The sequence below is a fragment of the Sinocyclocheilus grahami genome, unplaced genomic scaffold, assembly GCF_001515645.1.
Source record: "Sinocyclocheilus grahami isolate Dianchi unplaced genomic scaffold, SAMN03320097.WGS_v1.1 scaffold68.1, whole genome shotgun sequence".
NCBI classification, from domain to species: domain Eukaryota; kingdom Metazoa; phylum Chordata; class Actinopteri; order Cypriniformes; family Cyprinidae; genus Sinocyclocheilus; species Sinocyclocheilus grahami.
Window position 1 is genome coordinate 1116927 of NW_015505247.1, and position 16685 is coordinate 1133611.

At 38.0% G+C, this 16685-nt stretch overlaps 1 protein-coding gene across 1 annotated transcript in view; it reads left to right on the top strand.

The window, feature by feature from the left end:
* Positions 1 to 1531: 1531 nt before the first annotated feature.
* The window catches only part of LOC107585272 (centrosomal protein of 170 kDa-like), a 44590-nt gene continuing 29436 nt past the window's right edge, over positions 1532 to 16685 (top strand). Inside the window, exons 1-7 of the mRNA XM_016272218.1 lie at positions 1532 to 1549; positions 3931 to 4020; positions 8047 to 8125; positions 8364 to 8422; positions 8617 to 8788; positions 11386 to 11523; positions 14739 to 15197. Coding sequence (XP_016127704.1) covers positions 1532 to 1549; positions 3931 to 4020; positions 8047 to 8125; positions 8364 to 8422; positions 8617 to 8788; positions 11386 to 11523; positions 14739 to 15197 — 1015 coding nt within the window. The remainder of the gene's footprint in view (positions 1550 to 3930; positions 4021 to 8046; positions 8126 to 8363; positions 8423 to 8616; positions 8789 to 11385; positions 11524 to 14738; positions 15198 to 16685) is intronic.

Below are 16685 nucleotides of genomic sequence, written 5' to 3' on the forward strand. Positions count from 1 at the left end.
TAAAACTTAATAAAAGACCTATACAGACATAATAAATTCAGACATAATTTAACTAACATTAAAATAAATAACAAATACAAATCAAACGACAGTAGTTTATCAGTACACACCAAACACACATGCTAAAAAACAACAGCTTACTTACACATAGTAAGAAATGGTTATAAAAACTGAAACAGAAGTGAACCAAGTAGTAGGAAAGAGGAGAAATAAAAAGCGATACTTATCCTTTGCCGGTGTCCTGCCCAATGGAGTCGCACGGTAGAGTCGATGGTCTTTACACTCTTCGGTCTTCACACGAGGAGGCCGTCACACGACGGTAAACTAAGCTTTTTTTATACCCGTCTAACAAAATACTAAATTAATTCAGCTGGACACACTTTCCTTATTTTTTCCACAACAAATGGCCAAGCAAGTGCAGACACTGACAAGATATGCGATACAGAACGAGACCCTACCAGGTAACTACCACATTCAAGGCCCAGAAAGGTAGTAAGGACATCGTTAAAATAATCCATGTGACATCAGTGGTTCAACCTGAACTTCTACCTTTCTGGGCCTTGAACATGGTAGTTGCATTGCTGTCTATGCAGGGTCAGAAAGCTCTCGGATTTCATCAAAAATATCTTAATTTGTGTTCCGAAGATTAACAAAGGTTTTTAGCTAATGAAGTCTTTAATTTCAGAAGTCATGCATGTTTGGAATGACATGAAGGTCAATAAATAGCAGAATTTTAATTTTGAGATTGACTGTTCCTTTAAGAGTGTCTCTTCACTAGACTGGGTTTCAGACAGCGGAGATGGGTCAGGCTAGTACTCATGGGTCATGATATGAGGTCATGTGGATTAGGGAGGACACTTGGTTGTGTCATTATCTGGCTGGAGATCTCATTAGATGGGTGTAGACTTCATGCAGAAAGTCAAGCGAGAGCTTCATATATGAGACACACCAGTCTGAAATGAACAAGTTTTACTATGATGTGTATTACAGAAAAGCATCCCAATCTGACACATTTTAGTTGTTCCAGTTGTTCCTATTGCAACATAGCATTTAGATTGAAGCTTATCAAAAATGGGGTTTTCCAGCTTTTCTGCTTATCTATTCCAGAGTGAATCAGTGTCTTATTTCTCTCAGAGATGAATAAGATGACAGAGATTCAGAAATGAGCCGGGGGGAGCAGGAAGAAGCGTTAGCCACACTTCCTGTTCCTTGCAAAAACACTGTCAACCCAAAACAATCCCTTTCTTCAGACACTGAAGCGGGAGGATGCACTCACAGCCATCACCCTTTCACCCACTAAAAACACCATATGTCACTTAGTTCGGAAGAAGAGGGGGAGCTTTAAGGGGCAAAACTGAATCAGAAAGTGATGGGTCTATTCATGATATCTTAAGCATGCTTGTGCCACTAAGAAGGTGAAGCTCACTCCAAGAGTAAAGTCGGCAGATTTGCCGTCTCGCTTTAAGCTTTTAAATGAAGTCTTATAGTATTTCTTTTCTCAAGATTGTCTCGCGGGCATACAGGGATTGTGATGGGTTTGAAGATTGAGGTTTGTCAGAAATGCATATGTTTATTAGAAGGTACTGACGACCAACATTCTTCAGCTTCCAATCCAAAGCACTTTCATGTCAATTAAACATTAAGAGAGAGGTTTATATCGCACCACATCAGGATACTTGTTATCAGATGTCTGTTTTCTTTTTTGTTTATCCATCTGTACACTTTACATAAATAACTTACAGACAACACAACCAACAACCATCATTTTTTAAGATCCTATACCATTGAAGGATATTAGTCACGAGGGTCTTCCAGGAGAAACAGTCAAGCTCTCTACAATAATTACAGTTATATAGATACTTGTTATCAGATGTCTGTTTTCTTTTTTGTTTATCCATCTGTACACTTTACATAAATAACTTACAAACAACACAACCAACAACCATCATTTTTTAAGATCCTATACCATTGAAATACCATGTATTTTGACATATACCATGTTGTACCATGGTATGCCTTGGAGTACCATGTATTTTGTAAAAAAAAAAAAAAGAGGTTCAGCAGTCGCAAATTTAACATATTTCTGTTTTGACTATATTTTTGAATAAACATTTTTTAATGCAGCCTTAGTATGCATAAAAGACATTCAAAATTCAAAACTTCAAAAAAAATCTAGCAACCCCAAACTTTTTTTAACTGTAGTGTATTTCACAAGTTTTCTATTATGATCATAGGAAGGATGGAGAAAAAACAAATCCATGCCCAGGAGTAAAGTTGTGTTCCAGCTAAGTGGCATGACTGTTACTATCTACCACAGCATCAGTATACACGTGTTAGAAACATACTTACAGTCGCTGATTCAGGAGCGCCAGATTGTCATAGCAAAGTCGGAATTGACCCTTTTTTTATTTTTTAGAAATAGACTTTGTGCACAGCCAGCCTTGTACTCTTCTAGGTTCAAAATACTGTTGTCCATAAAATGCGTTGCACAAATTCGAACATCTGGGTTGTGCTGTTCTGTTGTAAATAAATCTTAACCAATGATTCCTAATTGCATCTACTTCCGAAAGGCCAAATAAAGTGCTTTTGCTTTCGCACTGAATCACACAGCGTCTCACTGACATGGTTGCATCAACATGACTGCTGTTCCTGAAACCACGCCTTCTTTATTTGCATGCACATTTGAGTGCCATTATGCTAATATTTCCACATAGTGACGTAGACATGTGGGGGCGTGTTAGAATGAGCCGTTTTAGGAGGGCGTGAAACAAAGTCCACTTCAAAAGGAGATATTTTATTTAACAGAAATCACTTTTCAAAAACTACAACGAACGACTCGTTTGGACTACAACGCATATTTCCCGGGATTTGTGATATCACAAATATCGACGAATGAGACGAGACCTGGTTGAGCTGCACTCGAGAAGGCAACGGGTGTTATCACTATGTCAGAGACACGCTAGCTTTCCCAAGGCAGACGAACTTAGAGTGGTTACAATCATCCTGGTTTAAATCGCGCTCAAATTGATTTGATTTTGACACAATATTTACACTGAAGCTCGCAGGCAGCTATGGTAAGGAGAATTACATTTCCCGACCAGGCGCAGAGTGCTGCCAATCACAACACACACTGGCCCAGCTAACCAATCAGCACATTTCGTATTTCAGAAGGCGGGCCTTCATTTGATACAGGAACTATTCGTGCCGTTCATGCCAGACTGGGGAGAGAGGTGTTGTAATAATGTAAAATATGTGAAAAATAAAGTGTTTTTCGAACAACCTAGTATGAGAGCCTGTTCTAGTACACCCCCAAAACTAAATCAAGACTTTTTAAAAGAGCATAATAGGACCCCTTTAAATGAAGATACAGTATTGTACATGAAAATTAATTAAACAGTTAATTTTAACATTTAGCATTAAACATTTTCCATTGTTTGTTGAAGTGAAATCCAGTCATTTCAATAGGAATCCACTCAATCCGGAATTTTGCACGAGGGGAAAGATTTCCCCACACAGATTTCACAAGGTTCTTCAAGTTGGTTACTCAGATTCACAGCGTTGACCAACAGAAAGCTGTTTGGTTTGAAAGTTACTTCTGTGTGAGCTGTGCTTCATACATCGCTATGTTGTTGACAGTAGACAATATACCTTTTTTGTTCACGAAAATTTCACTAATGTGACTTCAGCTTGAGATCACAACCAATCTTCAATACTTGTATGAGAGATTGTTTCTCATCAGATGTTTGTCAGTTTAGGTATGTTGCACACGTAAGATATGTCACCTTCAAAATCTGTCATTGCTACGAGGTGAAATACTTCTGTGACTGCATATAAACTAGCTTCCAAAAATAACCAATCCATGAAGTGATAATGCTCAGCAAAAACTGTCTTTGGTTCGTAACTTTTTCTTTTATCTGTGTGTGATTGCAGTCTCGCAGTGTAGACAAGCAGCACGCTGTCATCAACTATGAGTCCAGCAGTGATGAGCACAAAGTGAAGGATCTGGGAAGCCTGAATGGGGTGAGTAAGAGGGAAAATAATGGAGTGGTGCATTTCTGATAAATGAATGGCACTAATTTTAAAACAACAATTTCTAAAGAAAATTGTACATAAAACACAATATCTATATTTTTGCAAACAGTGCATTTATACTGCTTATTTATAACAATAATAAATTATACATTGTAAGTTAAGTTTTACCAGTGACCAGGTCACCATTTTTCTACATAATAGTCTTTCTACATTACATGTCACTTGTATCACTTTACAGTCTTTCTTACATATTAAAATAATTCCCATTCAAATCAATCATGTCCATTTTCTTATTTAGTCTGTTAGTGTGTAATATGCAAGATAATGTATAGTCAGCCAGTCATTACTGTAAAAAAACAAAGGCTATGTTCTTTAACATTTGATTTTTTTCATTTCTATTTTATGTATATTCAGCCTCTGATTGATTCTTGACAGGTTAATTTGCCCTTGTTCATTTTAAATGCAAACTGCCCTCTTCCTACTTGGTTAATTTACGATGTGGTAATTCTAAACCTTACATTAGTGATATATTGAGGTGCAGCCTGCTTTTCCTGAGTCTGTACTCTGTATCATGTGTTTGTGTTAGATTATGTTGGTCTGTTTTTGGTCAGTAGAAACTCTTATGACTAAATGAACTCATGGGGCTGCTCACACAAATTACAACCTCTTCCTGTTGAGTCATTCATTCCTCTTCCTGTCGTGCTTTAGCAGGAAATTGCTATTATAGCATGTGCAGCATATTATCCACTTTTTTTGTTTTTTTTTGCAGTTTCAGTGCCGTTTACACTTGACCAGGAATCAGTTTTGAGCAAAACTCCACACAACAAGTTCAGACATTGTATGAAACTACCGTATTCCTGTAGTTAAAGTTGGCACATGTTGAATAAAGGGAAATAAATTGCAGTCAGCTGTGACCCCACATTCCAGCACAATATCTTAAGGTCTTTGGAAATTGTAGTAAGGACAGAGGAGATTGATTCAGCTTTTCAAGGGAAATTTTAAACTTGAATGCTCTAGAAAGTGCTTTGTCAGTACGATTTGCTCCCCTTCTTTGTAGGGCTTTGCAAGGAAGTGGCTGATATTTGAGACAGAGCAGACCTTACAGCACATTATTATCACCCTCAATGTTTTCAGACTTTGTGATGTGGCTCTCCCTGTAGTGATGTGTTTAGAGGGATCTGTAAACCATTTGTGCACTGAACTTTTGAAGTTGAACTCGATAAACATGGAAATGTCTTGCTCCCTTAATTAATGGCAGGCTAATGGAGTGTAGTGTGTGTATGGTGCTCTTTAGGTATAGGTACAGTCTGATGGAGATTATCAGATCAAGGAGATTTTGAGATTAAACAATAAGCATGTTGTTATAACTCAATTTCTTAAGATTTTTAAGTGGATTTTTAAAAAAGCCCAGATTTAAGGGATTGACTTGTTGATCTGTCTAATCTTTTGATACTTCAGGAAAGTAAAGCCTTTTTGTTTTGTGGGTTGTTTTTATTATTATTATTATTATTATTATTATTATTGGGGGTTCAAGCACATAGCACTGAAACCCTATTGTAATTGTTAGAATGGCCAAGGATCAGCAATCTCCACATAAAACTGATCGTAAGTCATAGAGACTTAAAACTTGGAGGGATGGTAGTACTCACACAGTTTACAACGTCATCAAGGCTCGCCCCAATCGGCCTGACAGGGGCGCTACAGTGATCAAAAGTACAAAATTGCTCATAACTCCTAAACCGTTAGTCACAAGCTCAAGTGCCTTTGGATTTCTTGGCTCATGAGAGACAAAAAGCATGCCGATCAAAACGACAAAACTGATTCGATTCGTCACCTGAAATTTTAGGGTATTTTGAATTTTTTGAATAACCTACTTTTGCGAACTAGTCCTAGGTTTTTGCCCAATCGGAACCAAACCAGTGCAGAAAGATTCTCTGGAGAGTGAATATCAAAAATGATCAAAAACAAAGTTGAACATTCGACTCACCGTCGCAAAGGGATGCCAAAACGTTTGAAAGGGGCAGGGCCGCTTTTACTAAAACAGCTATAACTTTTGAACGGAATGAGATATCTTCGCCAAACTCAAAACACTCATGTAGGAGCTCAATCTGAGCTTAGCCACTTGGTGACGCTATAAGAGGGAAACAACGAATGACTAAAGAATGGCTGTAACTACACAACCATTTTTCCAATCAACATGAAAATTGTTACGCAGTGTCATTGTCCCAATGAAACTCATTGGGCCTGTTTGATTCATGGCCCTAAAGGTCTGTGAGAAATTTGAAAGAAATCTCCCACTGGGGGTCGATATCGCAGAACCACTGCTCTAGAACCACTGCTGCCAATCAAATGTCCTAAAGCGCTTGAACCCCGATAATCACTGCTTGCATATTTTTTTTATTCTCTGAAGACATTTCAAACTTTGTTGTTCTTGTATTAAATACTAGGGATGGGCATTCCAAGCAAAAATAATATTCGAAAATCGCTGGGTATTATTCGATTATTATTTGAAAATCGCACCCCTCCCCTGCATGCACGCACAAACACCCATAAACAGAGAGAGACGGGATTTACGCTTTCAATCTGTATGATAAACTGTTTAATTCAGAAGATAGGCTACCTTAACTCAAGCCATATAATGATTGTAACGTGCTGAAACATATTAATATAATAAACATAACCAAATGATGGCACTTAGTAACATAACAGTCCATCGATTAGCATAAATCAACTGCTCATAAGGCTAGGCCATTTTCATTTTAAAAAATGGAACCCCTAAAGGTAATAGATACGAGATGGGAGGAAAAATATACTTCAGTATATTCTGTCTCAATTATATCGTTGGGTAATTATACTGTATATAAACTGCGGGCATCAGGGAGCCGTTATTAATATGCGGGGCATTGAAATCACTTATGAACGCGACCTTGTTTTTTACTTTCACTTTCGAGATTCACAATCACACTTATGGAGCAGCACTCGGCAGTACTTACCACACATTTGACAAGATTAGATGTTTGTCAGTGGTGCTCAGGATCTGCAAATCATTCGCCATCATCCTATCAGTCATCTCTCCTTACTCTGTGTATGTGGTAAGTGAACTTTCGTGTACTGTAATGTAACAGGCTACCGCAAGCAAGCGGCTAACCATGTCCCTTTAGTGGCTCTGTAGAACGTGTTATTTGTTTTCCGCGCCTTTCTGAATACGTATTCAGCCACACCTCTAACCCAGTCGGGGGTGTTTGTGGTCTGCACAGAGCTCTTATGTGACATCGTCCCAAGTTACTGTAGCCATTATATGCTACGCAAGTCTTTTTTAATGCCACGCAAGTCTACAGTGTGCGTGGGAGACAGTGTGTTCTTCAATTGTCTTTGACAGCTTTTAGGTGCGTTATTAGCAGCGCCATCCTCTGCTTACATGAACGTGTCACCACCGCATCAGCATGGAAAACATGAGGACATTTTTAAAGACAATAATCGCACAACCTATTCGATATTATTTAATTAAACCAACTAATCGAATATTCGAAAATCGTGACCCATCACTATTAAATACCTCATGAAATCAAATTTAGTGGTTTTGTGGCTTTTAGTTAATGCGTCTCTTATGCTAGCTATGCTAGAATTAAAATGTACAATCTTGTCTAACCAAATACTCTCGAAAATATCCCTCTGTCTATTTCAGTCTACCTCTGACTGGCAAATAGCAAATCATCTTTCAAGACTGTAACTAATTAGCTCTTGGTTATTTTTTTAAAAAAGGGGAATGATGAACTTGAATTTGTCAAGTTAATTTACAGGGTCAAGTTCTGTATATAAAACAGTAATTACATATCCATCATCCATTCCACAAAACACTTGACCTATGTAAGGTACAGTACATATGGTGAACTAGAAATTAACTTCTTTGTCTGTGATTTTAAATGTATATTTTAACATTTTAGGGACATATTTGGACCAGTATAAGTTGAGTCCACTAAAATGTGAATTTAATTGGACTTTTTTTATTTTCAGACATTTGTGAATGATGTCAGAATCCAGGAACAGATGTACATCACTTTAAAGATTGATGACAAACTGCGGTTTGGATATGATATCCTTGAATGATTTACTGTTAATTTAGTATTTCAAAGTCCTTATGTGTATCTGTATGTGATTTGTTGGAATTTAATTTATTTACACTCATAATTTTGGAAGATTTAAGTGTATGTGCATGACAAAGAAAGTAGAAGTACATCTAGAATTATATGGTTTCATATTTTGAGCCCTTTGTGTGAAACATTCAATATGTTTTAGTTGTTTCTGAGACTGTCTTCCTTAACCTGACTCACATACCAACCTGTTCACTGTGGTGCGAGGAGAGCTACATGTGCCAGAGGAGGCTCTGAAGGTAAAACAACTGCTACGTCTCTGAATTAATATAGTTAACAATATACTGGTTCATCAAGATGTTTGCGCTTATATTATCAGAATTGCACATGCAGATCTTATGTATGTATTTATTATTTTTTTTAATCTTCCTGATGTAATGCTTGATGACAGGTTTCTGGCTCTTACTGTGTTCTTCTCCCTCCTTTCTGTCAGCATGAGAAGTTCACCAGCCAACTTCAACTGGGCAAGAAGCCCACCTGCGCAGAGCCCTTAAAACCCCCCAAGTCTTCTCCAGACAAAGCCAAAGTGAGCAAACCCGCAGAGCCCATTGCTGAACCAGCAGTCAAACCTGCAGAGCCTAACAAAGGAGATGACAAGATGCCAGGTAAAAACCACCTTGATGATGTGAGCAGAAGTTATGCATAAATGTATTTGTGACTGAAGATTTCAAACCACTTTGTAGATGATGCAAAACAATGTGTTATCTTTAAATAATGTGAGTATGTAAAGATATATTATAAAACGGATTGTTTTGGTCCTTAATTATGATTGACTGAGCTGTGTTCATGCTGTTGTAAAATACTCAATAAACACACGTGAACTCGTTACATCAGGAGGGACCACTGTGTCTGCTAAACCTTGCTGAAGGACTACATTGATTGGTGGAATAATTAGCGTTTGTTATCAATGCATTATTACATTTTTGTTGCTGTGTGTTTTTTAATCAAACCTTACCAGGTTTATGTTATAATATGTAACGCCATGCCTAACAACGCCCCTTATTAGCTGTTCTAAAATCACTGTAAACCACAGCTTCTTGGGACTTATTGATTAATTTGAGACTTTAACGCATCTAAACACACGCCCATGCCTCTGTTTTCCACCCATCAGCGTGTCAAGGGTGGGTAGCGTTTAACATTCACTCTTATCTCACTGCCCTTGGTTATTTCATCCTGCTAATTGTCAGGCTTGTCCAAAATTCCCCTGGCCCCCGGCTGGTAAAGTTACGTGACGCATCTGTGTGCAGCAAATGAAGAAACTACTGATTTCTGTAGAGAATCAAACCAACTGCGTCACTGGAATAACTGAATCAGTATTATGAACATCGAAAGCATTCCCCCAAAATTTACTTGAATTAGGACTGTACAAACGGCAAATATTTTAAAAAGGCTTATCATGTATACAGTAAGCCCTGTTAGTTTCTGCTCAATTAAATTAAGATTTAATTCTCGGCTGCAGGCTGAAATCCTTTGTCAACTGCATCATGTATATAGATAAGTCTGATAGTCTGTTAAAGGGATAGTTCACCCCAAAATAAAAGCTGTATGTTGTTCCTTTAAATTCAGAGAGGAAACAGCACATAATATCAGAGGAAAGGACAGTAAAATACATACATAGCTACTAGGGATGCCTATACCGATACCGATACTGAGCTCTTGTACTCGTACTCGTACTCGTACTCGTTAAAATGCCCCGATACCAAACACCGATACCACACAACATGTGATCAGTGCCATATTCAGACAAAGAAGCAGACAACAGAACAACAGACAGCAGAATGGAGTTATTAGAGATTAAGGATGTCTACGAAGTATATGTATGCAATGCATATAATGTTAAACTTTCAGTATTAATGTCTGTACAGCTGATGTGCGCGAGCTGATAAACAAAGCACGCAGAGTGGGTTGAGTGTGCAGCAGCGCAGATGCGCGAGGTTGTCAAGTGAATATACCTTTCTCACAGACATCACTGGAAAGTTTGTAGTTCAGTCGGATACGACAAGTAAAACAATGCACAAGTTACTTAACGGTAGGGAGAGAGAGAGAGAGCGCACGCACTTCTGTTGTGTGATCTGATCTTTGATGTTTGCTCACTTAGCACACGCATCATTTGGATTAAAACTAAATCGTAAAAATAAGACCATTTATAGGGGCTATAAATTCACTATATTCACTATAAATGTCATTTATTTTTAACCTTAGGCATACACGACTTTCTGGCGAAAGTGAATCTAGCAGCCTGTGTGAAATGCGCTGTACTACTTGTCCCTCTCATTCCCACCAGTACAAATATGTGCACGCGCTGCGCGTGTTTTGCTTGCTTGAGTGTTTCTGCATTATATGAGTGGCTTTGGAATATAAATCGCAGCACGCTTCAGATGAAAAAACGCGACTTCTCTTTCTGAAAATATCAGTTAGGAGATTTATTGCGAGTGGTTCCCTGCATTATTACAGCAAAGCGTGTGATTACAGTACTGAGCCGCTGCAATGGAGCAGCTCTAATGCTATTAAATTAAAGATGATGTACCATAGAGCAAAAAATGAACAGTGAAAGTAACTAAAACTTGTAAAATACATTTTAATGGGCATAATTAAGTGTGAAAATAACCAAAGGATATACAGTCAAACCAAAAATTATTCAGAGACCAGATATAATTTTTGATATTTTTTTACTAGTGGGTGCAGGACACTATAGTTCATTTATGTAAGTGAGGATAGCAAAATAAAGTAAATTGTGACAAATTATACCCAAAATTTCTTCATACAGTGGACTACCAGTAAAACTGATACAAATTTGGGACCAAAAATTATTCAGAAAAGTTTTTTTCCAGAAAAGTCTGGGAAAAGTTCTTGTTATATTTTATTACCATTTTCTAAACTATAGCGAATAAACTGTGATAATGTGAGAAGTGTTGAAGGTGTCTGAATACATTTTGGCTTGACTGTATCTATTTGATAAATGAAGTTAACCAACTAACATTATACATACTCTTTTGGTTTCTGTACCCAATATTTTTTAATTTTACAAATGCAATAAAATATTGGTATCGGCAAGTACCAAAAATAAAAGTATCGGTATCGGGCGAGTACTGGAAAAAGTGGTATCGGTGCATCCCTAATAGCTACATATAGTGTTTACACCTCATGTACATAAACTCTCATGTTCTCAATAGCAAAGTAATTTTTAAAAATTCTATAACAGGTGATATAGCTGCCTTGCACAGGGGAACCCCACTGTATGGACAGCCATCTTGGTGGGGCGATGGGGATGCAGATGATGAGAATTCCTTTAAACAAGAGAATAAAACATCTGGAAAGAAGCAGGAGAACAGCGGGACAGGTAAGATATCCCAGAATCCTTTTAAACACTCTACTTACACAAAAGTCCTTAATTAAAAGCTAAATTAAATAATTAATTAAAAGCAAAAGTGCTTACACAAACTGCTTAATTATACAGTCACAGGGAGATTCTTATCAACACATTTTGAGCAGATCTGCACCAGATAGAGGACAGTTATGAAGAGAATGAAAAGTTTGAATTGTTTGCTGTTTAATCCAGACAAAAACTGTGTGAAATTTGCTTCTGATTGAAGCTGGCATGTTCAGTGTACTTTGATCTAGCGGTCTGGAATCCCATTAACTTGCTCCGTATATGAGTAATGGGATTGTAGATTATCGAGGCTTTGCCACAGCAGGACATCACACATTTGCTACAGACACTAAACCAGACAAGTGTACTCAAAATAGTCTTTTGATACAGCAAGAAAAACATATTGTGATGTGATTTTTGTCATATTTAGACCAACTAAATACCAGTTTGCTTTTTGTGAAGTTAGACTATCAGACATAAATCATGTAATTCAATTCAAATATTCTATTTTGTGTTGGGTCATCTATATTTGAACAGAGATTGAACACATTTTGAGCAGATCTGCACCAGATAGAGGACAGTTATGAAGAGAATGAAAAGTTTGAATTGTTTGCTGTTTAATCCAGACAAAAACTGTGTGAAATTTGCTTCTGATTGAAGCTGGCATGTTCAGTGTACTTTGATCTAGCGGTCTGGAATCCCATTAACTTGCTCCGTATATGAGTAATGGGATTGTAGATTATCGAGGCTTTGCCACAGCAGGACATCACACATTTGCTACAGACACTAAACCAGACAAGGGTACTCAAAATAGTCTTTTGCTACAGCAAGAAAAACATATTGTGATGTGATTTTTGTCATATTTAGACCAACTAAATACAGTTTGCTTTTTGTGAAGTTAGACTATCAGACATAAATCATGTAATTCAATTCAAATATTCTATTTTGTGTTGGGTCATCTATATTTGAACAGAGATTTTACGCACTGTAACCCACTGTAGCTTGATTATAACTGCACATGTAAACATACTGAATAAATGCTACATTTCTGAATTATGAACATGTATATGTATATAACAACAGCTATTAAGACAAAAATAACTATAAACATGAGGCTTTTAGGTTTCTTTCTTTATAATATGTGCCACTTTTAATGTTGACTCCAGAATAGAGCATCAAAGCCCAGAGATCTTGCTCGTGCCCTTGAGCCCTCTTAATTTAATTCACTCGAAACAGCACTGTCTCTATTCAGAGAAGCAAAATCTGCGCCCAGAAGAAGCCTTGTTTCTTTCTGAGGGAATGTTGGATAAATATATCTCTGAGGGGTACTGAGTGGCATTGTTTGACAAGACCTTACAGCGTTATTCAGAAAAAGAGTACAGACTCAGGTTCAGAAGACGGCGGAGTTGGCAGTAGCTCGAAATGAATCAGCATTATTTGTTTCAGGCTTGATAAACCTCAGCGCTGCCACAGAGTGAGAGAGAATCAGTCATGCGACAGTCCACCACATCAAAGTGCCAATACCTCCCAAGGCTATTTTAGGCAGCAGTCAAGGCTGGTTTTTCGATGGCAGGGACTCACAGGCCAGCATAGGAAAGAAAGGGGAAGAGAATGTAAAGGGAGCCGTCTCCCTTAAGAAGTGAATAGGTTGATTTGTAGACAGGCCCAGCCCCCTCCATCTCCATTGTGAGTGCCACAGAGGCGTGTTTGCTTTCTCTTCTGTGACACCAGTGCCGCTCATCACAGAGACAGCCACACATGCTAGATTTGTAAGTATTTTCAGTATTTAAGTTTTTGTATTTTATTAAACATAGTTAGTCTAATGTTAACTTTTTAGTAGAGGTGCAGTTTTACATACAAGGCCTTGTGCCTCACATGAACTTACTTGAGATGTATTGTCAAAAGTTCTGCTAAGCAGATGTGATATCTGTTTAGTGGTAAAAAAACAAAAAACAAAAAGAGTTAAGTGGAATTCTAATAGTAGTTAGTGCTTTTCTGTCGTATTTTGCTGCTGATGGTTAATGATCTTTTAAGTCCGTCTTATAAGTATCTCTTAATATAATAGCTTAAAAGAGGAAGTGCAAAAGGGTTTTTAAAAATAGGAAGTTTCAGCTGCGCTCTGATAGGTTGTGTTGTGCAGGGGATTAACTAGACATGACTTTTGGTACATTAAATTTACTGGAGTAATTGTGGAAGTGTAAGTAGAACTTGGTCTGATTCAGATGCATTACTGATGATGTCACGATGACATCATATTTGGAAAATGTTGCTGTGCCTGTAAATGGCACGTGCACCTGTTGCTAACAATAGAGAAAGCACTAAATTACTAATATTTATTTAAATTAAGGTTTGAAGTCACGCCTCAATGAAATGAATGAAATGTTGTGCTATAAATATAGTTAATCAGTTTAAGTGGAGAATCTAAATCAGTGGTTCTCAAACTTTTTGCTCCGTGACTCATTTTTAGGTTGCAAAATTCTTACACGCCCTCTCTACCCACATTACGGGATTAACATACTATTTAGTACATTTCATTATTAATTCTTTTCTTTTTTTTCAGTGTATACATTAATGCCGTGTTTATGAGACGTTTGTTTGGTCTTAATATAGACAAAAGCACTAAATCCTGTGCTGCAGAAATAAGTGCAAGCAGACAGTAACTGCAGTTTAAGGGTGTTCAGTTAGTGTCATTTCTGTGTGTTTACCTTTGTAGCTACGCCACCATTCTACCATTTTTCAAAAGAAATCATTTAATTTGAATTCAAATGAGTCAAAAGTTACTTTTAAACGATAATATGTATTTAATATTTTTACATGTTAATATTTTAATCAAAAGCTTTATATATATGTATAGCTTATGTCATTTCTGCTTATTCCAACTAATAGAATGAAAACTGGTAATTCAGGGTGGCATTAGTCAGACAGTTTGTTATTTCCAAAATTTAGCATCATGTCTGGGGTGTCAGAGCATCTGTCCTTAGCCCATTAAGTTGTTAAGGTGCCATTAGCCATCCCATTAATTCTTGTCATGTGACAGATATTAAACAGTGGCTTTGTCCTGACAATGATTTAAGTCCACAGTCTTGATTTATAGCAAGCTGATCTGATTCTGTTGATTTTGTGGCGGCGACCCTTAACTCATAAATGGGGATCCTTATTCTTCTTCTTTTTTTGTGGCCCCACAGAGAGCAAAGAGAACAAGCGAGGTGATAAATCAAAGGAAAATGGTCTGGGGCCTGTAGGCGCTGAGCCCAGCTACTTTGAGATTCCCAGCAAGGAGGGACAAATGGCACAGAACAGCATCCATGAGATCCCAACAAAGGACACTGAGGGCACTGGGGCTGCTAAATCAGCCACGGGCAATGCTGGCGCACAGGCCAACACCTCATTCACCATTGAGTTTGATGATACTTCCCCAGGCAAGGTCACCATTAAAGATCATGTGTTGCGTCCACGACCTAAAAAATCACCTCACATTGGCGGTAAAGACCTCAGCACCCTGCAGGCAGCCATCATGGCCTCTGAGAGCAAGGTGGCTGACTGGCTTGCCCAGAATGACCCTCCTCTTGTGAGGCGTGAGTTCAAAGAAGAGGACAGTAAGAGCATCAAGAGTGATGTGCCTATTCACCTCAAGAGGCTTAAAGGTACGCCATTACACATACATTTATTCATTACGCAAGTGCTTTTATGAAAGTAACTTATTAAATGAGAATAATACAAGGAGAAGCAATAAAACCAAGGGAGAATACAATACATGTAGTGCTACCATAGCAAATTTGCTAATTTTATAGCAAATTCAGCTAGAGCTGAAGTGTAAGTGCAAAAAAGTTAGTTTGTTCCTGGTTTAAAGGAACAGTGCACCTAAAAGTTAAAATTACATAAATATTTTTTGCCCTTGTGTCATTTCAAACACATATTTTTCTGTGGAACACAAAAGTATAATTTTTTGATGAAACAAAGCAGTAGTTCATAATGACCAAGGGCTGTCAATGTCCAAAATAAGGAGCAAGAAATGAAAAAAAATCTGTGTAACACCCCTGTGGACTGTTTGTTGTGGTTTCTTCCCCTGTTGTTGGTTTAGCCCGTTCAATTATTAATTAATCACCTCATTGTGCTCACTTGTCTGACCCTCGTTAACTGCCCTATATCTGTTCCTGTGTTCTAGTTTGTCGGTTATTGTGAATGTTACCCCGTGTGTGTGTGTGTGTGTGTGTGTGTGTGTGTGTGTGCGTGCGTGCGTGCGTGCGTGCGTGCGCGTGCGCGTGCGCGTGTGGTCGGTCGCTACATTAAATATCCGTCTTTTGAATCCTCGTCATCATCAACACACCTGGACCGTGACAATCTGAAAGTCTCTTGAAGATCTGTAATAAATTTTAGTCTGGTGCTCAAACAAAGCTAAGACATTATTCTTTGCTACCCCACATTTCTGTCCAGAAATTAAGAATGGTGCATTTTGGCAACAGTGACACTCATTTTTATATCTGAACATTCATTGACATAGGCCTTTATCTGTGAACTGTCTGTTTCTCACATAAAACTATCTATTGGCATCAGAAGTCTTGGAATACAGTGTGACAGTGTTAAAGGGGTCATATGATGCGATTAAAATGTTTCCTTTCTCTTTGGAGTGTTACAAGCTCTTGGTGCATAAAGAAGATCTGTAAAGTTGCAAAGACTAAAGTCTCAAATCCAAAGAGATATTCTTTATAAAAGTTAAGAGTCAACCACGCCTACCTAAAATGCCTCGTTCTAACACGCCCCCACTTGTCTACGATGTGGGAAGATTTGCATAACGCCGCACAAATGTTCACGCAAAGAAAGAAGGCTGTAACTTTTATTCTCGCTGTTGCCGCCGCCGCCATGTTGTGGAGATGCTGTGTGTTTCGTTGTGAAAGCAAAACTACTTTGTTTGGTCACAACTAGAAATCAAAGAGGACACAACTAGAAATCAGTGGTTAAGTTGTATTTACAACACTGTTCCAGAACACTTCAACCCAAATATTCAGATGTGTGATGCACATTTTGCGGAGGTTGAGGACTGTTTCCTGTGAGAGTAGCCTACAATGCCGGTGTCTGTTTCTATAAAGTGGGGCAGTTCCAACTTTGCAAGGACAGTCTGGCGCTTCTGACTC